The following is a 25,794-nucleotide window of genomic DNA, read 5'->3' as shown; positions in this document are numbered from 1 at the left end:
CAAATTACTTTCCCCATTTAATACGTGGTTAGTAAGACAACCCAGGCTGTGAGATGCTCATGTGCAACGTGCACGCATTCACTCCACCAAGGACTCCTCGGTTGTCTTTCTGACCAGGGTGTTGAGAAAGGACACACGAGGCTGTGGTGCTCAGGCCCCCTTCCAGCTTCCAGCCTCTACTTCTTTTTTTTTTTTTAATAAACCTTTATTGTTCAGATTATTACAGATGTTCCTCTTTTTTTCCCCCATATCTCCCCTCCACCTGGTTCCCATCCCACCCTTACCCCCTGCCACTGTCCTCATCCATAGGTGTAAGATTTTTGTCCAATCTCTTCCCGCACCCCCCCACAACTCCTTCCCCCCAAGAATTGTCAGTCTACTCCCTTTCTATGCCTCTGCTTCTATTATATTCACCAGTTTATTCTGATTTAATTTTTAGGTTCACTTGTTGATAGGTATTTATTTGTTGTCACTTTGTTGTTCATAATTTTTATCTTTACCTTTTTCTTCTTCTTCCTCTTCTTAAAGAATATCCTTTAGCATTTCACATATTCTTGGTTTGATAGTGATGAACTCCTTAAGCTTTTTCTTATTTGTGAAGCTCTTTATCTAACCTTCAATTCTACATGATAGCTTTGCTGGGTAGAGTAATCTTGGTTGTAGGTTCTTGCTATTCATCACTTTGAATATTTCTTGCCACTCCCTTCTGGCCTGCATGGTTTCTGTTGAGAAATCAGCTGACAGTCGTATAGGTACTCCTTTGTAGGTAACTGTTTTTCTCTTGCTACTTTTAAGATTCTCTCTTTGTCTTTAGCCCTTGGCATTTTAATTATGTGTCTTGGTGTGGTCCTTTTTGGATTCCTTTTGTTTGGGGTTCTCTTCGCTTCCTGGACTTGTAAGTCTATTTCTTTCATCAGATAGGGGAAGTTTTCTGTCATGATTTCTTCTAATATGCTTTCAGTATCTTTCTCTCTTTTTCTGGCACCCTGATAATTTGGATGTTGGTACGTTTGAAATTGTCCCAGAGGCTCCTTACACTATCTTCATATTTTTGGATTCTTTTTTTATTTTGCTTTTCCAGTTGGGTGTTTTTTGCTTCTTCGTATTTCAAATCTTTGACTTGATTCTTGGGATCCTCTAGTCTGCTGTTGGATCTCTGTATTTTATTTTTAACTTCAGTCAGTGTATGCTTAATTTCTGACCAGTCCTCTTCCATTTTTTTGGCATTCTCATTAAGATCCTTGAAGGTCTCACTAAGTTCCTCGGAGGTTCATAGAAGATTCTTGAGTAACCTTATAACTGTGGTTTTAAACTCTATGTCCCCCCATTAGTTTGCTTTCCTCCATTTCTTTCATTTGTGACATGTTTCTTTGTCTCCGCATTTTTGGCTGACTGTGAGGACCCGTTGTGTCTATAGTGGAAGAACTGCTGTGTTGGAGACACCCTTATGGGGCAGGACTTGCTTCAGTGGGGCTTTGGTGCTCACTGAGTCTGCTTCTTGAGTGTGTCCCTTATAGATGTGAGGAGTTGAAATCTAGTATCTGACCAGGGGTACCCTGACTCCTGGATCTCCAAGTCAACCACTGTGTGGGTCCACCCAGCAGGAGCTACAGCGATATCAACAGATTTCTCTTCTTTGTTTGGAATTTGGAAGTTTTGGAGCTCTCTGACCCAGCTGCAGTTTGTTGGGTTAGGCTGCAAAAGCACAAGTGATTCCTTTGGCCACTGGCACAGCTTGGGTGGGGATGTAAATTGAGTGGGGTGGGGTCTCAGAGAATCACCAGGGCAGAGCAAACAGCAATGGTTGTCATCAGCGGCGACTCCTCGCGTCTCCATGATTGACTCCGCGTCTCTGAGTCCCCAAGTGCAACGCCCCCACAGCAACAATGATCCCTTCGAGCAGCTCTGCGAGAAGGCCACCCTCGCTTTCTAACCTGCTACAAGACAGTCCAGTTTCTCCCTGTAGGAGTCTGGGACCTCAGAATCTCGCCTTAAACGAGCTCAGTGCATTCGAGAGCTTGTATCCCCTTCTGATTGAAAAAATAAAACGAGCACCCAGGTGCAGCCGCCTGGCGCCCGCCTTTGTACATCTGTTCTTGGTGCCTCTGCACCTCCTACTCAGTCTCAATGCACTTCTTTCTTTCCTTCTAGTTGTAGAACTTCCACTCGGCCAGCTTTCCCGTGGTTCTGGATGATAGCTGTTTCATCTTATAGTTGTAGTTTCAATGTTGTTGTGGGAGGCAGCACGCATAGGTTTATACCTTATGCCGCCATCTTGGTTCTCTCTCCCAGCCTTTACTTCTGAGCATGTTCTGACACCAGAGAGCTCGTGCCACAGTCCCTCCTGCCACCTGCATACATCGCCATCTCTCTTTCCCCCTCCTCCGGTCATTGGTCCCTTTCTCTTTTCTCTCTGCCCCTCCCTAAAGACTGCAACAAGCCCTAAGATTCCATGCTTCCCTCCAGCAACAAGTCTGGCCTTGGGGACCAAGCAAGGGCACGTATGTCCCCAGTAAAAAGTACATGGCTGGCAGAGGGACTAGATGCCTTCTGCAGGGACAGAGAGGAAGGTCCCAAAGAGGCAGCTGGTCACCTGCCCTGGTTAGGGACCAAGTTGAAACAAGTTAGAAGGTGACACCCACGGGTGGTTGAGAGCACAGGTTCTCTGTTGGGGTTCATCCCCAGCAGGTCCAGGGGTTCCCAAAGGTGTGGATGGAGTCAGCGAAGAAGGAAATGACACGGAGGCAGCGTTCAGTTGATCATCATAGCCAGGTTCCGTCTTTATTGTCCTGTTACATCTGTATTTATACTAGTTGATTTTAATCCTATCCATTCTATCCCAAAGGTTAGGGCGTTTCTTACCTCCATTCCAAGGTTACCCTATTGTTCTATTAAGCTACAAGGAAGTAACTGAAGGAGATTATCCCAAGTAAAGATTATTTAGCTAGCCCTGACTGGTTTGGCTCAGTGGATAGAGCATCGGCCTGCAGACTGAAGGGTCCCAGGTTCAGTTCCGGTCAGGAGCATGTACCTTGGTTGCAGGCACATCCCCAATAGAGGGCGTGCAGGAGGCAGCTGATCCATGTTTCTCTCTCAACGATGTTTCTAACTCTCTATCCCTCTCCCTTCCTCTCTGTAAAAAATCAATAAAATATATTTTTAAAAAAGATTATGTAGCTTAAGCATTATTGTTCATAGTTAAAGTGATTAACTACCTGCCTGGCACTTAGTTATGGGGTTTTACGAATTTATTCCTTTTTTTTACGGTCAAACACAATGATTTATTAAAAATAAAACGTAAAAATGATTTTTGTACATATGCTTCCAAATTTCAGGCTTGGGATCCAAGTAGATTTCATAGAAAACGCTGTAGCCAGGTATCAAGTCCTTACAACAAAGTAAACTAACCCCCCACCCAGGTTTTGGCTACAGAATCAGCAAGTTCACTCCCTCCCCCCACCCCCCAAAAAACACACAAATTAAAACAAGACATTTTGCTAGTATAAAAACGACCAAGGTCCAAGTAATAATAAAAAAATAGAGTCTATCAATAACTAACACAAAAATGTGTAGGTGGGGCAGAGTCCATCTTGGCGAGGTGGCAGGCAGATAGGGCAATACCCCTAAGGGTAAGCAGCCTTAGAAGCGGCTCCCCCAAGGGCAAACGGGGAAGGCGGTGGGAGGGAAAGGAACTCAGGAGTTGACCCTGGGGTTGTTGAAAACAGCTACCCCTAAAGTCAACACGGACATTAAAATTTTGTTTAGAAGGAACTGCCTCCATAACCACCCCCACCGCCATCGCCACCTCTGTAAGGTGCACTGTGACTGCGACCGCCTGGGCCGCCGCTCTTCATGGGCCCGTAGGAGGACTGGTGCTGATGGTAGCTGCCGAAGCCGCTACCGTAGTCGCTTCCGCTGCAGGACGAACCGCCGCCGCCGCCTCCGTAGGCATTGTAGCCGCCGTAGCTGTTGCAGCTGCAGCCGCCGCCCTTCGACAGGCCGTTCTGATCAGGACCACCGCCGCCCCGGCCACCTCGGCCCGACCCGACCGGGAGCCGCCGCCGCCTCCGCCGGAGTGGATCTCCTCCTTGGGGACGGCCTTTTTCACCTCCACTGCAGCCTTGTCCGCCGCGTCGTGATTCTGGAAATACACGAAGCCGAAGCCGCGCGGCTTGCCGGTCCGCCTGTGGGCAATGATCTCGGCTGTCTCCACGGAGCCGAACTGCGAGAAGTGCTCCATCAGGTCGCCCTCGGCCACGTCTCCTTTCAGGCCCCCGACAAAGAGCTTCGTCACCTTGGCGTGGGCACCGGGCCGCGCCGAATCCTCCCGGGACACCGCCCGCTTCAGCTCCACCGTGTTGCCGTCTACGGCATGGGGAGAGGCGGCCATGGCAGCATCGGCCTCCTCCACGTTGGAGTAGGTCACGAAGCCGAAGCCACGGGAGCGCCTGGTCTGGGGGTTCACCACCACCACGCAGTCCGTCAGGGTCCCAAAGGCCTCAAAGTGGCCGCGCAGGCCCGACTCACTCGTCTGCACATGGAGGCCGCCGATGAACAGCTTATACAACTGGGAATTCTCCATCTCCAAGGCCCGGGCCTCCCCCCCGCCCTGCGAGCTCCGAGGTGTCGCTGTTATCGTTGGCTAAGGCCTCTTCACAGATGGGGCCCAGCGGTTGCTGGAGCCACCGCTGATCACAGACAGGGGAGGGAAAGAAGGAAGGGGAGGGAAGGGAAAGAAGGAAGGGGAGAGATGCCGGCTAGAGGGCGAGCCGAGGAGACTGGAAGACAACCAAGGCCCAGCTTCCGCCACCTCCCAACCCCTATCAAGGCCAGCAGGTCCAGGGGTTCCCAAAGGTGTGGATAGAGTCTGCGAAGAAGGATTGACACGGAGGCAGGGTTCACTTGATCAACACAGCCAGGTCTGTCTTTATTGTCCTGTTACATCTGTATTTATACCAGTTGATTTTAATCCTATTCATTCTATCCCAAAGGTTAGGGGTTTCTTATCTCCATTCCAACGTTACTCTATTGTTCTATTAAGCTACAAGGAAGTAACTGAAGGAGATTATCCTAAGTAAAGATTATGTAGCTTAAGCATGATTGTTCGTAGTTAAAGTGATTAAGTACCCGCCTGGCACTTAGTTAAGGGGTTTTACAGATTTATTCCCTTCCTTAGTCCTGTTAATCCCTAACTCCAGGGGAAAAAAATCCCCACCTGGGGAAACAACCTTTCTCGGGGAGGTGGGTCTGTTTAAAACACATAGTGCTAAGAGGGGGAGCAAACATATGCCATATACGCCAGGTCCCTTGAAACATAAGCTGTGCAGATGTTTCTTCCCTGCAGCGACTGCGTCAAGCAGCAAGGGTGGACCGGCTTCCGGCAAATTCCCCCATTTTTACTTTTTAAATGACAGCGCATGTAAATCAGTGGCCACCTCTCGGATTGGGTTGTTTAAGACTCGGAGAAGACTTGTTTGTGACTTTGCCAACAGGTCAGTCTGAGGCTTAACCTTATATCGGCTCCCCACAGTTCTCATGTCAGATAGCCTGACTTTGAGTCCCATCTTTGTCGTTTGTTGGGTGAAGGACCTGGGGGAAATTACTTAACTTCCTGGAGAAAACTTCTCATCTATAAAACTGGGATAATCACAGCAATGTGCATATACAATGTGTATGTGAATACACTACTGAACTGTACACATAAAAATAGCTAAGGTGGTAATTTTTATGTGGTTATTTTTTATCCCAATTTTCTTAAATGGGGATGATTATAGGGCCTACCTAGAATTGTACGGGCTAAATGAGATAATGCCTGCAAAGTACCTGGCACATAATCCATGCTCAGTAAGTGCTGGCTTTCACCATTGCTGCTGTTGATTAACTGAGTCTGACTGGCGTGGCTTCTTGGGCTCTGCCTGTGACTGTGGCTCCGGGCTGTGGAAGAAATCCCTGCCACGGAAAAGCCGATCCTCTAGCGGAAGACTCCAGCCATGTCTGGAAAGGGAAAAAAACAGGGTATAATGGCAACATTTCCCTATAGTACAGTTTCCTCCCTTACAAGCAAGGAGGTTGACCCAGGACATTCCTTAAGGCTGCCGCACTGCCAAATTTCTGTGCTACCTTAATGACAGGCAAAATTAGGAGCAGGCTCTCAAAGCTGTGTGATCTGAGACAAGCAGGATGACCTCTCTGGGCCTTAGCACCTGCATCTGTGAATGGCATTGGGGGTGCCAACTCAGCCTTGGGAGGCTGCCTCGGATTATCACCCATGGAAGTGACTGTCGAAACTTCTGTGCCGGCTCTACCATGGACTCACTGTCCAGATGGAAGCAGACTTGGCTGCCTACTTTGAAAAGCTAAATATAACATCAGTAAAGTCACAGCAAGGCCAGGCTGGGGGAAGTGGGGCACGAGGAAGTTGGGCCGGGAGGCTATGAAAAGGGCAGAGGGGGAACTGGGGACAAGTTCTGCTGCATGCAAATACCAGCTTAGTCACTAAAAAGTGCCATTCTGTTGCAAAATGACGGATGGTGGCCAGAGACTTCAGCTTTGAGACAGAAATTACCCAAAGGGAGATATTTTGTGTGAATCACCCTTCTCTGTCTATACCTGTCCCCAGGTTTCACACAAGTCACTAGATTTTAGTCCGGGACCTCTCTCCTGCATTACAGTCCAAGAGGGCAAGATCTGTGTTGAGCTTAGCTCTGCACCCTGCATATGCCTTGCTCAGTGTGCATTCACAGAGTATTGGAATAAATAACAAACACATGTCTTGTGTAAAACAAATAATAACCTTAAACTTTAAGGGGAGCCCCCCAAAATCAGTAAATCAAGATAAACAATATAGGGTGTCCCAAAAAATGTATATAAACTTCGTATAATTTTTAATTCCAATGAGTTAAACCTGAAAAGGAAGAAACATCAATTGAATTATCACGAATTCAGTATGAAGTATAATATTTTAAAAATTATTTAGTATAATATTTTACTTATTTAGTATAATATTTTAAAAATCAAAATTAATACAAAAAAAATCCCTCTTGAAGAAAATATTGACATTTTAAATGAAGACAGGACTAGTTCTAGCTGGGTAGCTCAGTTGGTTAGAGTGTCATCCCAGTATGCCAAGGTTGCAGGTTCAATCCCTGGACAGGGCACATACAGGAATCAACCAATGAATGTATAAATTGATGTTTCCTTCTCTCACTCTCTCTCCTTATCTCTCACTAAAAATCAATAAAAACATATCCTTGGGTGAGGATTTAAACAAAACTGAAGATGGGACTAGTACTGCTGATTGATTTTGCCTTAGGCCCCAATATGGTGGGGCAGCGCACTGTGTCCAGGCAAATTTCTCTTTGAGAGCTGTTGGCCTTGTGGCCACCGAGTGTTTCTTCTGCCCAGATGAGGCCTGAAAGGACACTCCTAACATTACCCCAGTGCTTTTGCTATCCCATGGCCATGGCTTGAGCTGGGGCCCAGGAGAGTTGCCTTCATACTGATCTCCCAGCCAGCAGTGTCCCCATGCCCAGGCCTCCCCCTAATCCATTCTTCTCCCCAGTCAGGACACACCCCTGAGCAAAGGTCTCTGAAAGGGCTTCCCACCACGTATAAACCCCATCTCCTGGGCCTAACACAGACCTTAACTCCTTGCACCCCAAGCTGAAATTTTTACTATACCCCTCCCTCCAATACCCCAATTCTTGCCACTCTCAACTTCTCACTAGACCCCAACACCCCAGACAATTTCACCTGTGAGCCTTTGTACTTGCTGTTCCACTACCAGGCTGCTGTTCCTCACTCTTTTTGCCTGGTGAATTTCTATTTTGCATGAGGATCCAGCTCCCAGGTCTCTTCATCTTAAAACTTTAAATCAGTTATCCCCTTCTTAGGATCCTCCCAGCTCTCTGATCTTCCCTGTTCCCAGCAAAGAATTATGAGTAGTTTTCACTTGTTACCTATCTGGATCATATGAATTTTTAAAAATTAGCTTGTATTACTTTCACAAACTAAAGCATTAAAACTAGTTTCAGTGTAGGACCCCCCAAAACAGTTTAAGATAAAGATACAAAAGATGTCACATGAACCAAATAATATTTCACAAATTGCTATTAGACTGGAGATTAAATGACTAATAACTAGTGCTACTAATTTAGGGTACATAAAATAAAACTTAAAGCTGCAAAAGACCCGAGGTTAAGATTCAGGGATAAAGAAGGAGGAGGAAGTTCCCTGCTCTTTTTGTTTGGAAAGAGTTGCTTTAATATGAGACCTTCTTTAATCCTAAATCCAGATTAAACAGAGATTTTCTTATTGTAATAACTACTAATAGCGGGCAGGTGGGAAGTTACTCTGTAATAACTATGTACTATCTCCCAATAGTTCCATGTGGGTACTGGAATTTTGGGGGAAATGCTTTGTAAAGTATATGATTGTCTAACCCAGCAATTCTCAACCTGTGGGTCACGACCTTTCACAGGGGTTGCCTTAAGACCATCAGAAAACACATATATAATTACATATTGTTTTGTGATTAATCACTATGCTTTAATTATGTTCAATTTGTAACAATGAAAATACATCCTGCATATCAGATATTTACATTTCGATTCATAACAGTAGCAAAATTACAGTTATGAAGTAGCAACAAAAATAATTTTATGGTTGGGGGTCACTACAACATGAGGAACTATATTAAAGGGTCGCGGCATTAGGAAGATTGAGAACCACTGCTCTGAATGGCTCCATCCACACTGAAAAGTTTCGTAGCATATGGGTTCTAAATCCTTACTGAACCAGAGAACATTCCTCCCAGGTACCCCTCAACCCACAGGGTTTTGCAGACCTGCGCTAAGCTTAATTGTGCACCACTATTCGTATTACCCAACAGAAGGCCCAGCTTCCAGAATCAGAGACATCTGCATGCAGGTTTATGGGAAATCACGATTTTCTCTGGGTACAATGATTGTGTATAATCTTTCCGTTTTGTTAACTAAAACCCAGTCAAACAGTTTTTGCAGAACAAAGGAAAGGCTTGCCTGAAAGGTGAATTCAGATATCCTACACTCTCAGGGCAGAGCCACGTTATTAGGAAAAAAATAAAACGTGGCCTGATCCTCCAATCCTGTCAACATGCTTCTGTATATATGTATGTAAAACAGATAAAAAGGCATACACTAAGGTCATGCTATCAAGAGTCAAATACTATAGAAAAGTTTTCATTGTAAAGTAAAAGTCTCCTTTTTATAAAGTAGGAGCCCCTTCCCCACTCCAAGCCACCAGTCCTCACTGTCCAGATATAAGGACTGGTAGGGCCTGAAATCCCCTTGTCTGTTTGCCAAGCTGTGTGCCCTGCTACTGGGCAGTGTCCATCCAGAGACAAGGGTTCCCTTTTCTAATTTGTGTAAAAGCACTCCATTTTAATGACCTTAAAACCACCTTTTAATGACCTCTTGTGTATCTTTCTAGAAAATTATGCACATACCAGCACATATGCGTGTATATGGCCTTTCCCCCCGACAAAGATGGCACATACTACACACTATTCTGAACTGCCCTTCCTTCTTTTTTCCTCTTCCTCCTTTTCCATTTTTATTTAACTTAATATTTCTTGGGGATTTTTATACTCCAGCAATACAGATGTTTGTTTTTTAAAAAGGGATTTGTGGTATTCTGTCATATAGCTTTATCAAAGTTTATTTAAGTAGTTCCCTTTTAGTGATTGATGGGTGTTTAGGTTGTTTCCAGGTTTTTTCAGGGGAAGGCAAAAAGGATGAGGGTTATTATAGATAATGCTTATATGTGTACAATGTGGATATCTATATAATAGTATAATTTTATGACCATGTTCAGAAGACAATTCCTAATAATGGAATTTCTGGGTCAAAAGGCATGGACATTTTAAATTTTGACAGATAATGACTGTAACAATTTACATTCCCAAGAATATCTGTGTTCTCATACCCTCATTAACCATGGGTATTATCACACGAGTTAAGTTTGGCCAGTCTGATAAGCAGAGTATATCTCACTGTTGTTTGATTTAGATTTCTTTAAATATAAATGATATGTTTTCATTGGGCCCAGCTAGTGTGGTTCTGTTGGTTGAGCATCATCCCGTGCACCAGGAGGTCACCAGTTCAATTCCTGGTCAGGGCACTTGCTGGGGTCACATTGCAGGCTTTATCCCCAGTGAGGGTTGGGGGGGTAAAGAGGGGGCAGGAGGCAGCAAATTGATGTTTCTATCTTTCTCTCCCTTTCCCTTGCTCTCTCTGAAATCAATAAAAACATATTTAAAAATACATATATATCTTTTCATTGGTCTATTGCCCACTTATGTTTTTCTGTTAGCGATATGTTCACATCCTTTGCTCATTTTTTATTGAATCGTTAATCATTTTTTACTTCGTTGTAAGATTTCTTTGTAAATCAAAAATTGTAGTCATTATTGTAATTATTACCATTATTGTTATGTGTTACAGATATTTCTTCCGCATGTCATTTATCTTTTGATTTTTGTGTATGTTACTTTTGTTCTACAGAAGTTTCAAATACCTGTGCAACCAGATTCACTAATCATTTTCTTTATGGATTTTCTATGTGTGTGTAACTTTTAAATGACAATTAAAATTACTAGGTAGAATTTGGAAAAATTCTACCTAGTAAAGTTAATGAAAAAAAATTTGGACCTGATTTCAGCCTATCCTGTGAGCTTCAAGATAGCCCCATTCTTGCACTATAGGGGCTGAGAGGACAGTAAGTGATGAACAATGAGGCTTATGATGGGAGCAGAGGGCTTGGACCTCACATGTCTCCTCAGAACAGACACCCCTGGAATCAGAATTCCCCTTCACAGATGCCTGATGGGGCCACGGCCCAATGACCACATTCCTTATAGAACCATAGAATCAGTCACCCTTTCCCTCTACTCTAGTAGCAGACGGTCAATTCAATTAAATATGATTAATTAAACTTAAAGAAATACAATATAATTCATGCTATTTGGGATTTTATTGTAGGGTTCTGTCTCTCTTTTCAATAGGATAGAAGATTTTTTTAAAAAATCAACGTAGTTATTAATATTTTATGTTTAATTTTTGTCTCTTACAGGCAGCTTCAAAAGATGGTCCATGATATTAAAAACAATGAAGGTGGAATAATGAACAAAATAAAAAAGTAAGTTAGACTCCAGAGCACTATATGAGCACTAATCTGAACATGTTATGCCAGCCTGCGAAAGGGAAAAAACAAAGTTCTCTGGTTCCGAGTGAGGAGTTGCAACCTCTTTAGCATGTAACCCTTTCTTACTCCTGGCGGAGTCCACGGCGCTCAGAGCCACATTCAGGAACCCTGCTGAGTGAACGGGGTGGTTCTCGGGGCACTTCACTTCCTCCCTCATTGCTCAAAGGGTGAGCGATGCCATTTGAGGTGCTGAGCAAATGTCAAAATGACGTTTACTGAAGTAGGAAATCAGCTTCCAAAACCATTCAGCTAAGGGTCATGAGGACACAGTTGGAAAAATCCTAAAGAGAAGTTACAAGAACACAGCCCAAGCTCCTTTAGGATGCCATACCTCTCTTCCATATTTTGATTTCTGCTTTTTCAGTTATTGCCTTAAATGGTGTTTTCAATTGGCACTTGTAGAGGGAAAGCTAGAATTCTCCATCTTCCTGTACACCCCAAATGCTTAAGCTTTTGTTAAGAGAAGAGAAATTGTACATAATATTGTACATACTCGCATTTGACACTCAAAATCTAAATTAAGCAGAAAGGGGAACTGTTATTTGTTAAGTTTTTAAGTTGTGTGTTTTTTTAAAGAAAGTAATATAGATTCACCAGGGGGGAGGAAATAACCAGAGTTCAGAGTTGTATAGTCAAAAGTTTCTACTTCTTCATATCCCCACTTTAACCTACTCCCCAGAAATGGACATTGTCATGTGTGAGTTTGGTATATAAATCTATATGTATAAGCTTATACAGACATGTACATACAGTGACATGGATACAATGCATGCCTATACACACAAACATTTTCATCATGAATGGTATCATATTTATAATCCATTCTACCAACTTGCTTTGTTTGGTGATTTTACTTAATAGCATATCATGCACATCTTTTTTGGTTGGTATGTGAAAATAAACCATATTCCCTTTTAAAAAGCTGATTAATAATCTACTAGAAATGTATTATTGTTCATTTCACCAAGCATATATTGTTGGATATTTTTTAAAGATGGGGGGAAGGTTGGGAATTTAAACTAGAACATTTTTGGAGGGCAATTTGATAATATCAATTTAGATAAGATCAAAATTTTGTGGGCACTTCTTTCAGTTTAACTGCCACGAATAATATTTTAATAAATATCCTTTGCAGACTCTGAGTATACAAGACAGCTAAATTCCTGAAATGAAATTTCTGGGTTGAAGGATATGTGCCCTTGAAGTCTTTATGGATGTTAGCAATTTGCTTTCCCAAAATTTTGTACCACCAATGGTGTATGAAAGTACATTGCCTTCAGAACAGAGTATCTTCATTCTTTTTGGTCGTTGCAAAACTTAAAAGTAAGAAATCACTTTTGTGGTTTTTTCACACTATAAAATGTAAATGTGTATAAATGTGTATAAGTGATCATCGTAAAATAGTTAAAATGGTCTGCTTGTGGGGCAGTAGTCATCATGGAGGAGAATTCCTCTTCCTGTCTGTCCTGTGACTGGGAGAGGAGAGGAGTGTCATTGTTTTCATTTGTTTCAGAATTTCATTGAAATGAGAGAGCCCCACTATCACTGTTTTAATCACTAGCAATTCTAGATTATCTCACAGCTGCCAGTTTTACAATGCAGCAGTTTTCTCAATAGTATGAAGCCTCTATATAAAATGGCCATTCCATGGTCAGTCATACTTACAGCAGCCACAGGGCTCAAATTTTTCCAGGCAGATTCCATTGCAGTATACCCATTGCACTTTTTGTTTTCCAAAAATGCACTTTCACTTGACAAGCAGTGTTTGTTCTCAGCTTGGAAAATATGGCTGCCATAGTCATTACCCCTGGTGAAGTCAGTGGCCCTTTGGTTTGAAGTGACTTGTAGTTCTTAGCTCTCACTCGTTGCCAGGCAACAGGTGCCACCTTGAAAGGAGGAAGCATGGTTGAACACACTGGTTTCCTAACCCAAAACTGTGACAGAGTCGTCACTGGTCACGGCCGAATGAGAAAGTAAGGACCTTGAAGTGCTGGGGGCTGGTGTGTAGCTGCTGGCTGCTAAGTGGGGCCCAAGCCTCACCTTTTATTCCTGGCCTGTGTTCAGTGACCCAGTCCTTTCTTGAGTCTGCCCTTTATTCTGAGATGATGACCCTCATACATTTGTCGGGGGCGGGGGGTGGAATTAAAATAACCTTCCTTTTCTTTTAGGAAATGATTATAAAAGTGGGTAATAGTTGGTTTGTGCTTTTTGAAATTTTACTGGTCCATGAATAGACATGGCCCAGATCCAGTTTTGCTTTGTTTTTCTTCCCTACAACACCTTTGGTAATCTCTCTCTCTCTCTCTCTCTCTCTCTCTCTCTCTCTCTCTATATATATATATATATATATATATATATATATATATATATATCTCGACCTCATCACAGGTCTAATGATCGTATCTTCCCCAGCACACCCTGCTAGTAGGTTTGCTATGAGAATTGAATGAAATAATAGATGTGAGAGTCTTTGGGAAAATGAAAAGCAGGATTTCTACACAAATATAAATATTGTTATTTTTGCATCATTACAATTCTGGTTTATAAGCCTTGTTTTTTTGTAATCAAACATGAATTTCTGAACTTCTATTTTTTTCTCCAAGCAATGAAATATGCTTTGTGTATGATGATTACCTTATACTGTATGCTGCGTCTAAAAGATGTGATATTTTAGTAAACAAAGTCTACTGGATATAGGTTTGACTTATATATTTAAAATTTTTAATTAAGTAAATCATTCTCAAATAAAATTGGTAACTGTTTTTAAAAGTAATAATTCACCATAAACTGTAACCATTTCAAATACCTGTAATGGAAGGGAAGGTGTTGCCAATACTCATAAAGAGCCTAAAAATTGGGATGCATTTTTAAAATGTAATTTTAACTTCCTTCTTTTAATAAGTGGGGAAGGATTGTGAATATTCAGAACGTTTTATATGTGTATAAAGATACCACAGAAGTTTTGAAAGAGCTTGAAGCAGTTCAACTTCTAACTAAGCGAAATATCACAATCCCCAGCCTAGAGATACTCACTGCTCACTTATTTGTCAGTTTTTCAATAGCACAAAAACAATTTCAGTCCAACCTACAATTAAAGTGCTCATGAGAACTCATTTTTCCTATTAAAGTGTTCATTAATTATTTATTAAAACAGAGTACATCGTCCCTTACCTTCCTATCAACCAATCAACATTCATCACTTACCTTCCTTGAACCTCTGGACTCAGTGCTTATACTCTGACCTCCCAAAGCCCTTTCTCTGCTTGGCTTCACCTTTGCCAAGTCACAGCCACATTCTGCACTGGGGACAAGGGGAGAGCTGGAAAACCTCTGATTAATGGCTTGGCTACATTTTCAATATGTTTGGTCTTTCGATGTAATGGGTCCAAAAAAAGCCATTATTCTATTCGTTATCTCTGTATCTGCTTATATTGTGGGCCTTGACAACAGATGTCCTACCCACTGACCTTTTGTCTAATGGTTGTTTCCCACAGGCTGAAAGTCAAAGCACCTCCAAGTGTTCCTCGAAGGGATTATGCTTCTGGTAAGAGTATTTCTAAAATACTTGGATTCTTGACTAATTTAAGGTGTATATTTACTTCTTGAAAAGAGAACTATGTTCTATTCACATGGAAACAAAAGATGCCCATTTTTCAAAAATATTTTTTTATTGATTTCAGAGAGGAAGGGAGAAGGAAAGATTGAAACATCAATGATGAGAGAGAATCTTTGATTGACTGCCTCCTACACACCCCCTACTGGCCCACAACCTGGCCATGTGCCCTTGACCATAATTGAACCTGGGACCCTTCAGTCCACAAGCCAAGGCTCTAACCCAGCTGTGGGCAAACTACGGCCCACGAGCCGTATCCGTCCCGTTTGAAATGAATAAAACTAAAAAAAAAAAGACCGTACCCTTTTATGTAATGATGTTTACTTTGAATTTATATTAGTTCACACAAACACTCCATCCATGCTTTTGTTCCGGCCCTCTGGTCCAGTTTAAGAATCCATTGTGGCCCTCAAGTCAAAAAGTTTGCCCACCCCTGCTCTAACCACTGAGCCAAATCAGATAGGGCAAAAGGTGTCCATCTTAATTTTAAGAATGACTGAATCCTATCCATCCATCTGACCAACCATCCATCCATCCTGTCATCTATTTATCAAACTTTTATTAAGCATCCTCCATGTGCCAGGCACATGCAAGGTCTCAGGTAGAAACACAGTACTAAACAAGATAGCGCCACACTCACAGAATTTATCATCTAGAAGGGAAGACAGATGGTGTTAAAAGCAATTACATTTCAGTGTGATCGGGAAGCACAAAGTTCTACAGCAGTATCTAATCTAATCCGATGTGGAGGATGTGGGGGAAGTGGGGAAAGGAAGGCTTCCTGGATAAAGAACTTAAAATGGATATTTGAAGGGGGTGGGGATAAATTATAGGTGGCACATGGTTACTCAATTCTTTCCCATTCCAAGTAGGATCAACTTCATCAGGGGAGAATAGTTACTCTTGAGGTTGGTAGTTTTTATGGTCTAAAATATGTTTTTAATGGCTTAAATGTAAAGATTTCTTAGATGTGGACAGATCTATATAGCCCTCAGTGAAACAACAACAAAAAACCCTATTCTTCTCTCCAAGTTCTAAAAATGAAAAGAAAACCAAGCAGGCTATACCTGTTAAGTACCCAAAGCTTAATGGGAAAATATGAAATCATGGAGTGTCAGGTTTAATAGGAGCCCCAGAGGTCAAACAGTCTAACATCCAATCCAATGCTTAGACCCACCCCACCACAGTGTACCACAAACAAGACCCACTTTCTGCTGGGACATCTCCTGGGATGACCTTCCAAACCTGTCCGGGCCAGTCAGGGTCAGGCAGCCTTGGCGGGATATAGATGAGACCCATTTCCTTGTGGCTTCATAGTCTGTCCTGATGGCCACACGGACCCCTCCTTCTCTTGTATTTTTTACTTGGGCAAAAGCCAGGTAACATTCATCATTTATTCATCCTTTTGCCTAACCCCCACACACTAGAGATCATCATTGATTTCTTCTCTTCCTTCCCCCTCTACCAAAATAATAATAATCTCTAAATCCTATTAGCTTTTAAGTGTCTCTCAAATATGTTTGTCCCTCTCTGTTCACATAGCTACAGCTCAGAGCCCTGTTACAGGCTGCGTGTCCCAGCACAGAAGCTTCTAAATAGTCTTGTTAATTCCTAATCCCATGTGGTCCTCTCAGCCTTCACCAAGAGTTGTTCTGAAATGCCTTTGCATTATATTCTCATGGCTTTACATCAGCAGCAGGAGGAATTGCCAACCACTGAGCCTGCACACAAGGTCCTTCAGTGCCTAGCCACAGGCTGTGTAACCCTGGACCAAGCACTCTCCTCTCCTTTTCTATATCACACAGGACTGAACAAGAAGCTCTGTCAGCTTCCTGCCAACGCTAACACTGCACACGCACAGAAACACAAGCCTCTGGAGCCCCGGGCCCAGGGTGACCAAAGCTTCTCCTGAACTCCCCTGGCTTTAGGAAGTTGCCTCTTCCAGGTTGTACTTAATCTCTCTGGGTCTCAGCTGGGTCTTCTAAGCCTTTGCTGCTTGAAGTGCGATCCCTAGCATGCAGCATCAGCATTCCCTGGGAGCTGATTAGAAATGTAGACTCTGCCCCACCCAAGAACTCAGGGATCAGAATTTTGTATTTTAACTAGAGCTCCAGGGGATCTGAATGTACATATATTAAATTTGAGAAACCCTGCTATAATCTACCAACTCTCTCCTTACTGCGGCTCCTGAACTGTCAAATCCATGGAAGTTCCTGGATCTCAGAAATTCATCCTATTGCTGAGATCCCCTCACCCAGGCCTTGCCTACTCTCCTCTGCTCTGACACCCAGTCCCCAGAAAAGGTCCTTTTGGCAAAACCACCATCACCACCTGCAGTGAGTACCTCCCTTGCCATTTCCCTCTGCCCCCCCTCCTCCCCGCCCCCCAACTCATGTTCTAGAAGCATTTCCAGCTGCTTCCTCTGAGCCTTGGGGACCCTAAACAGTTACAAGCCCGGGGCCTTGGAAAACAACCCTGACAGCTCCTCCTGAACGTAGGGGGTCTGCAAGGTCCCTGAACGTGCCAGTGCTTGGAGACCTTAGCCCACCAGACCTCCAGAGCCCCAGAGCCCAGTCAGGCACTCACTGGAGGCCTTGAGTCCACCAAAGACTCCTGAAACAGCCCCACCTCTCTCCCCCAGATATGGGAATTATGTCCTTTTTCCAGTCCCGGAAGCAAATGGCTTCCCCACCCTCTACCCAGGAAAATGTGTTGACCTTGGTGATAGAGACCTTCAGGAAGCAGAGGATGGAAAGGGCCAATGCCCACAGTGGTCAGCAGAAGAGTCACCACAGTCCCTCCTCTCCTTACAGGAGTGGGGAACCTTTTTCTGCCAAGGGCCATTTGGATATTTATGACATCATTCATGGGCCACACAAAATTATCATTAAAAATTAGCCCGTTATACTTGGTCAAACCTGATTTCCCAGATGAAGAAAATGCACCTCAGGAATGTTAAGTAACATGCCCAAGGTTACTGCAGCCACTACAGGAAACCCACCCCAGCTCCCATCCTGCTGTTCCTCCCTTTGACACAAGCTGAGATGGTTACACTTTTCTGGGTAATTTCTTACTATTTTGAACCCCCAGAGCCTTTGACAATAACACCAGAACCTGCTTTCCAGTTCCTGTGCTTTCGTAGTTAAACAACCTCTAGTGTCTTTGTCTGGCTCAGGAGCTGGCGGGTGTGTATGTGTGTAGAGAACCAGTTGTGGTGACCCCAGAGCCTGCTGAGGTCATTGCAGAAGCTCCCGTGATCCCTGCACAAGCCCTGAGAGGTCAGAACTGAATAAGGCCTCTCTCCTTGTGTACTTGGGCTCTGCTATCCAGAGGCTGCTGTGCTGTCCCTAGGAGGCTCACCCTTTGCTCCCACCACTGATGTCATGCAGGGAAGACATCAGAGAAGTGATGGGGGTGGGCAGAGGAAGTTACCTGCACAGGGATTTCTGGGTAAATGTCCGCCACAGAAGAATGGGATACGCATAACAACCCTTTGTCCACAAAGGAAGTGAAATATAGCACAGCTTTTTCTTCCATGTCCTCAGTGAAGCCAGCATTCACTTGGTTTTCCGTCTCCTCATTTATACTCTAACTGGTGCTGCCAACAAAGTTCACATGGGGAGAGCTGATTCCACATCAGTCCTGCCTCATGGAACTAAGAATAAAGGAATGAAATTTGGACTCAAAGGTATTTTATAGCCTAGAGACGATCATCCAATTCAAGCTTTTCATGTTAGGAATAACTGGAAACCACAGAGGCAAAGTGACTGCCAAGGTCACACGGCCAGGTGATGGCTAAGCCACAACTATGTCCCCCTCTTATGCACACTCACCACCCTGTTAATAGGGCCCTGGGTAGGGATGAATAAACATACCAAAAAAGGGAATTTCAAAGATGCATTTAGACTCAAATCACCTCTCCTAGCCAGGCTGGATCTGGCCTTGGCCTCAGTTTCCACACTAAGTCACATTCCTTTATCTTTTCAGGGTGTACCTAGTGGGACTGTCCACTCACAGCCTCCCCTGCCTTACAGTTCTGTTTTATATTCCTTCCCTGAATCTGTCCCCACCACCGAAGCTGGTCCACCTGCCTTCCTTCTTCCCTTCCTGCGTCCCACTGCAGTCTTCCCATTGGTCCCTGCATCCCACCACCAGCTCTGTAGGAGGAGAAATGGGAGGACTCCTGGTCCAGGGAACAGCCAGAGTGGAATCAGAGCCACAGCTGAGGCTGTGTGTCAGACACCAGCTGTGGAATGCACCCCTAAAGTCCATGGCCGAGATGCCACCAGCACAGCCCCACAGTCTCTGAGGCTCCTGAGGACTCAGAACCGAAAGGCTGACTTCATCCCCTTGCCTTCACCCCTTCAATTAAGATCACTCCACAGAGCCCTTTGCTGTCCTTCCAGCCATCCCTCCCCTCCCCAAGACCCCCAGTCTATTTCAGCCTTCATGTCTTCATGGCTGAGTTACTCAAACACCATACTCATTAGCCTCCCCATCTCCAGCTTGTAACTAGGACCACAGTGTCCCTTGGCTGGCAGTGACTCTAGCTTTGTTTTTCCTCCTGGCAAATTCTCCTGTGACTCTCCAGTGGAGCTCATTCATTCTGTGCACGTCGGTGTCTTACGGATGCCCCTTCCATCCCTCAGCTCTAAGTCCTACTTCTGGGCCTGGCACACAGGCCTGTCTTAGGGGATGAGAGGGAGATGCCCTCCTTCATCTTCATTCTCTTGCTCGAGTCCCACTGGTCCTTCAGGGCCCAGTCCAATTCCATCTTTGACACAAAGCTTCATGCCTTCACTGACCACACCTTTCTCGATCTTTCCCAGCACTGGCCATGACTCCCGGTGCTGAGACACTTATCAGGAAATTTTATACCATCTGGACTGTCTGATACACAATTGTTCTCCTCAACTCCAGGTCTTTTATTACTGTTGTACTGGGTGGCTCGGTGAGAATACCTGGAACTTTGGGGTCCTTTCGACTTGGGGTGGCATCCTGGCTTTGTCCCTTAAGCACTGCGTGAACCAAGAAAAGTTTTGTAACCTCCCCAGGCCTCAGCTCCCTGATCTAGAGATAAGATTACCTATCCTTCAGGTTATTGTGAGAATTAGGGATAACGTCCATCAATAGTAATAACTGGGCCCTAACTCTATGTCAGGTACGCCTCTCAGCACTTTCCATGTGTCCTTTCACTTTCATTCTCTCAAAACCGTATGATATAAGTGCTACTAGTCATGTCCATTTTAGTGATGAGGAAACTGAGGCGTGGAGGGTAAGCAGTTCACCTGAGGTCACACTGCTAACAAATCACAGAATCAGGCTTTTAAGCAAGACACTGGACCCTACATGACTTAGCTTGGAGCAGACACTGAGATGGGGGCCACTGTGGCCATTGTAGCGTGTAAGTGCCAGGTGCTGTGTCCACAGGCCTGGGAGGGCCATGTGAATTGCAAAGCCTGGGTGAGGCAAGGGGACAAGTCCCTTTATTGTGTGGCAGGAAATTATGACACAGTCAATGGAGCCTAAGCCCCCAAACAGGTCCAGGACACAGTAGGAGAGGCTTTCCCCCAAAAGGAGGCCCAACCAGCTTCTCAGCTTCTTGGCAAGGGCAGGAAATCCCACACCCCAAATTGAACCACCTGGCCCATATTAAACTTGAACTTACCCTCCTGAAAAGTTCACCCACTACACTAGCCATACCACATGGTTGCCATTAGAGTGAAATAGAATTGAAATTGTTTTGAGGGTTTATTGAGAATTATCAATACCCAAGACAACAACAAGTAATACCGATACAGCATTTACTGTGTGCCAAAGCACATGTATTATATTACTTGACTCTCATAAAAACATGGGCAGGCACTATTCTTATCTTTGTTTTAAGGTGGGGAAATGGAACTTTAAACACTAAAGTACTGGTCCACTGCCAAGCAGGTGGCAAAAACCAGAGCCAGGATTGGAACCCAGGGAGCCTGGTTCTAAAACACCTGCACACCGTGGAGGCTCCCTGAAGTGCTGGAAAACTGCCCACTACTCTAGATCTAGTACGTTGGCTTGTCATGCTTTCTAGTCTGGACAATGGCCTGCAAGGTTGTGACTCTGCACTTAACCTCTAAGGCCATTTAACCAGATGATGCTGTGAGCTGCTTGTGGAACCGGAAGACAGGTGTAGCTGGAGAGGAGGGGCACCATCAAATAACCTCTACCACATGATACTTTTGTCTCTTTACTGCCTCGGTGTGTCATGATGCCCAGAGGGGGCCATTCTGGTTTTTCCTAGATTTTACCTGAATGCACAGTGGAGGGCCAGGTGGTTCACAAGAGATTTCTTCAGGAGCCAACAGATAGCCAGGCCTCCAACTCCACCCCCTATACTAGCTAGCCACATCAATTTTTTAAAAGTATTTTTTTTATTGATTTCAGAGAGGAATTGAGATGGAGAGAAAGATAGAAACATCAATGATGAGAGTCATTGATTGGCTGCCTCCTGCACACCCCACTCTGGGGATCAAGACCACAATCCCAGGCATGTGTCCTGACCAGGAATCAAACTGTGACCTCCTGGTTCATAGGTCAACACTCAAATACTGAACCATGCCAGCTGGGCTGTCACATCCATTTTTATACCCCTGCAGAGTCTAGGATGGTGCCTGCACCTGAAGCTCAAAGACAGTGAGGCAGCATGGCACTGGGGTTCAGAGCTTGCACTTGGAAGTCAGTCCATAGGGCTCAACTATTCACTATCTGATCTTGGGTGTTAGTTGTTCTTGCCCACTCTCCATCTGATTAGGAACAGAGCCTGGATGAGAATTTAGGTCTGACTCCAGGTCCAGTGCTCTTCTTACTGCACCATCCACATATTGATTCAAAGAAATCCTTGGGAGCAACACAGTATGAACTGCAGGTTCCTACTGGGTTACTCTAAGGTCCCCAAAATGTCCCTTGACAAAGATAGACATGGGTCAAATGCAGCATTTCTCTGCTCCCAGCGAGACTTCTCTTAATGCTGTGAGAACTGGCTTAAAAAAAAAAAAGGATTTGAAAGTGAATGAATATTAGATGACTGTAATAACCGTTCAAGGTCAAGTAGAGGGGACCAGGAAGCCCCAAGGCAGGGAAGGCAGGTGCAGGTGCTGTGGACAGGGTGGAGCTGCCAGCTGAGATTTATGTTTATGCATTCTGCCTCCTCCGTGTCATTTCAGAGAGCCCTGCTGACGAAGAGGAGCAGTGGTCAGATGACTTTGTAAGTATTGCTCCTGGGATGAGAAGGGTACTGTTTCCACCAGGGCTTTTCTAAGGGTTTATTTCTGAGTCACACACTAGTGGTCAGTTGCACATCACAGAGAGGAGGTGGCTGGGCCACCTGCAGACATGGCAGCAGTAACCTCAGACAGGCTGCTTTGAGCTGCGCCATGCCAGGTGAAGAGCTTTATGTGCATTGCCTCAACGAAGCCCCACTACAGCCCTCTGTAGGCATTCTTATCCCAATTTTCTGCTGATATCCAGAGTACTCACCAGCATGGCCAAAATAGATGGTAAACTGTTTAAATATTTCCATGTCAGTTAGCAAATGCCTCCCTCCTGAATTCCCCAGTGCCCATCACTTCCTGGCCCCTGCACACAAGCTCAAACAAACCAATAACCAAAGAGTAAATGCCTGGCACATTAGGGGCATTAGGACATTCTTCAGGACCATTGTTAAACATTTTGAACATTAGCCCCACCAATTTTACAGCTGAAGAAACGAAGGCATGAAAAATTTAACTTGCAGTTCCAAAATTCTCACTCAGACACTCAGATCTCAAACCCAGGCTCCAAGGTGCTTGCTGTGACCGAGCAGGCTAGCAGAGCATCAGAGGCCAGACTGAGAGAGGGGCCCCGGCCATGATGACATTGGGCGGAGGTAACATGTCCAAATTAACTATAAACCTCTTCAAGGTGTCTTTACAACCCACAAAACCCCAGCAGCCACTTTTCCCTTAGGCTGAGTCTTATAGGGACAAGACAGCCTAAGAAATTTTTCTTCCCAATAATTATTTCTCATATGTCAAATTCATGCCTGTGAATCCAATCTGGAATGGATCCAAGAAGGTCTCTACACGACAACATATCCTATAAGGAAACGAAGGCCAAAAGAATGAAAATGACTTGCCCACTGTCGTTCAGCTACTCATCAGCCAGAATGAGAACTGGGGACCCCTGTCCAGTGCCCAGAATTGAGCCGGGGCTCATGTTGTGTAAACCACCTGGAGTTTACTCCGAGTATAAGGAGACAGAAGTTCCTCCCTTTTCGACTGCAGAGAAAATATTTTTTTAAGAGAGGATAAATGGCTTCTCTAAAGGCAAGTCACTTGGGCATGGAGTTATTTCCCAGAGCCCAGCTGTCACTGATCCCTTAGAAGCACTGCAACTGCGCCCCCTGCTGGCTGCACGCCCTGAGCCACATCTTAGTAAAGTTAAGAAGCTGGTCCTCATGCTGAGGGAAGCCAAGGAAATTTAGCTTGCTGGCTGAATAGAAAAAGCACACAGTGGGAAATTAGGAAGGGCAAAATAAAATCACCCTGAAGATGAGGAAAAGACCTATCTCAAAGTCAAACCACCAAAATCAAGGCACTAATTGTAATAAGGATTGAGAAACATTCACTCACAATTATTTTGACATTAATGGACGAAATCCAGACTTGTTGTAACACCCCTAGGCTCTGTGAAATCTGGTCCCTGTGGACCTGTCCCGCCTTCCCCACCCCCAGTGCACCCCCTGCCAAGGCCTCATCATAGCCCAGGCGCACAGCCTGCCCTTAGTTCCTCCAAAAGCTAAGGCCCTGCCAGCCTCAGTGACTTCATACTCGTGGCCCTTAGGCAGAAAAAATGAAGACAAAAGAGGAGAAACCAAAGAGCAGCCTTCCATTCTTCCTTGCTTGGTCAGCTCCTTCTTGTCCTCCAGGCTTGGTTTAAATGTCTCCTCAGGCAGGCCTCTTAGGTACTCCATCCAAGGTAGAATCGCGCCCCCCACAGCATGGTCTCAGGCCCCTGACCATTCCCCTAAGTCAGCATTTCTCAACCTGTGGGTCGTGACCCCTTTGGGGGTTGAACGACCCTTTCACAGGAGTTGCCTAAGACCATCCTGCATATCAGATATTTACATTACGATTCATAACAGTAGCAACATTACAGTTATGAAGTAGCAACGGAAATAATTTTATGGTTGGGTCACAACATGAGGAACTGTATTTAAAGGGCCAGAAGGTTGAGAACCACTGCCCTAAGTGCATCTATCACTAGTGATAGACATTTACTAGTATATGGTTAAAGGTCTACTTATTATTTATTATTCACTATTTGTGTGTCATCAGGTTCCCTTGCTAGAATATAATTTCTGTGAGGGAGTTAAGCACAGTGCCTGGCACATACTAGGTAATCAATAATTAATAACTGATTAAATGAATAAATGCACAACTTTAAATTTTATCTTATTACACATTCCCTTCTTCAAGTTTCCATCAGATTATCCAACATATTACACTTGTTGAATATTGAATGAATGACTAAATTTCATTTGCCAGAATTTATAATAATTTAGGGGAAGAGGATTTTTTTAAAACTCTCATAAGTTTGAACATATGCCTTTTTTTATTCTCTTGATAAAAAGGCATTCATGTGCTCACTTCAGCAGTATATATACTCAAATTGGAATGATACAGAGAAGATTAGCATGGTCCCTGTGCAAGGATGACACACAAATTCATGAAGCGTGCCATATTTTTAAAAAAGAAATAAAAAGGCATTCGATGTGTTCTGCTGTGTTTGAAGCAGAAGGGGCTCCTGGTGCATCGCCCAGAGAATAGATTTTCCAGCCCAGCACTTCTCCTGAGAGCCATTCCTTCCTCCTCAGTCCCTGCAGAGCCCAGGCAGCAGCTCAGTCATTCATTCCATAGCTGTGTGGTGGGCACCTGCCTTATTGCAGGTCCTATGCTGGTCCTGGACATATAGTCTCAGTCCTGTCCTCCTGCCTCCATCTGGTAGGCAGCCCAGTGTCAGAGGAACAGCTGACATGGAGTCCCTCTTCCCCTTCCTTCTGCCTCCTCTGCCAATGTGATCCTCCCTTTCAGGCTGCCCAGCCTGAGGGGCTGCAAGGACCCCAGAGTCCTCCCCAGGACACACAGTGCTTCTCAGCCGCCAAGTAATTAAGTCTCAGTAGGCCCATCCCTGGTCCATTAGAACTGAAAAAGAGCAATGCCCAAACCTTCTCCTTCTCAGGCACATGAGTCCAGGTCCCTGCTGATTCTTTCACTTTCCAGATGTTAATTAAAGCAGCTGCTTCTCAGCACTTGCACTGATGCTTCCTGGAGAGGCTGCCACAGCAGTGGCTGGGCCCTTGGCCTGGATGAGCAGGGCTCAAACCACCTCATGCTGGCCTAGGCTGGCCTTGGGAAGCCAGGCTCTTGCCTGATAAGCCTCCCTCAGCCACTCTTTCACTCCCAGCTCACCTCCTAGATCCCCCGTCTGAGAATAGTCATTGACTTCTCAGAACACAGATTGCAGACTCAAATTACTCAACTCCTCTGTGCCTCAGGTTCCTCTACTATAAAATGGGAGAGGTTTAAAACACTATCTCATGATTGTGGTGAGGAGTAAATGAGGTATACAGCACATAGAAATGTCAGTTATAAGAATAATATCATTACTATCATTATTCTATTCCTCCTAAATTCATGTTCAGGAAGGATTACTGAGCCCGCCCCCTCGCCCCCTAATCTGCTATTACTGGGATTGGGGTGTGGGAAAATCCCCCTACAGGAATTTTCTTATCTCACCCCATCCACCTTCTCTCCCACTCTAGGACAAGAACAACCACACCTTCTTTTCAGCCTCCTTTCTCATTTCTTATCCCACTCTTCACCCTATTCCTCTCCTCTCCCCATCTCCCTACAGACTGA

At 44.5% G+C, this 25,794-nt stretch overlaps 1 protein-coding gene and 1 pseudogene across 2 annotated transcripts in view; one reads left to right on the top strand and one right to left on the bottom strand.

Moving 5' to 3' along the window:
- Positions 1–25,794, top strand: part of BLNK (B cell linker) — a 73,707-nt gene that overhangs the window by 14,280 nt on the left and 33,633 nt on the right. Inside the window, exons 2-4 of the mRNA XM_081104369.1 lie at positions 11,110–11,175; positions 14,736–14,785; positions 22,060–22,100. Of these exons, the coding sequence (XP_080960495.1) occupies positions 11,110–11,175; positions 14,736–14,785; positions 22,060–22,100 (157 nt within the window). The remainder of the gene's footprint in view (positions 1–11,109; positions 11,176–14,735; positions 14,786–22,059; positions 22,101–25,794) is intronic.
- LOC308528663 (heterogeneous nuclear ribonucleoprotein A0-like) lies at positions 3,762–4,582 on the bottom strand (annotated as a pseudogene). The gene has a single exon. The product of its transcript is annotated as a heterogeneous nuclear ribonucleoprotein A0-like (transcript).

Source organism: Myotis nattereri, assembly GCF_964212035.1.
Source record: "Myotis nattereri genome assembly, chromosome: 13".
Taxonomy (NCBI): domain Eukaryota; kingdom Metazoa; phylum Chordata; class Mammalia; order Chiroptera; family Vespertilionidae; genus Myotis; species Myotis nattereri.
This window is presented reverse-complemented; position numbering and strand designations above follow the sequence as displayed.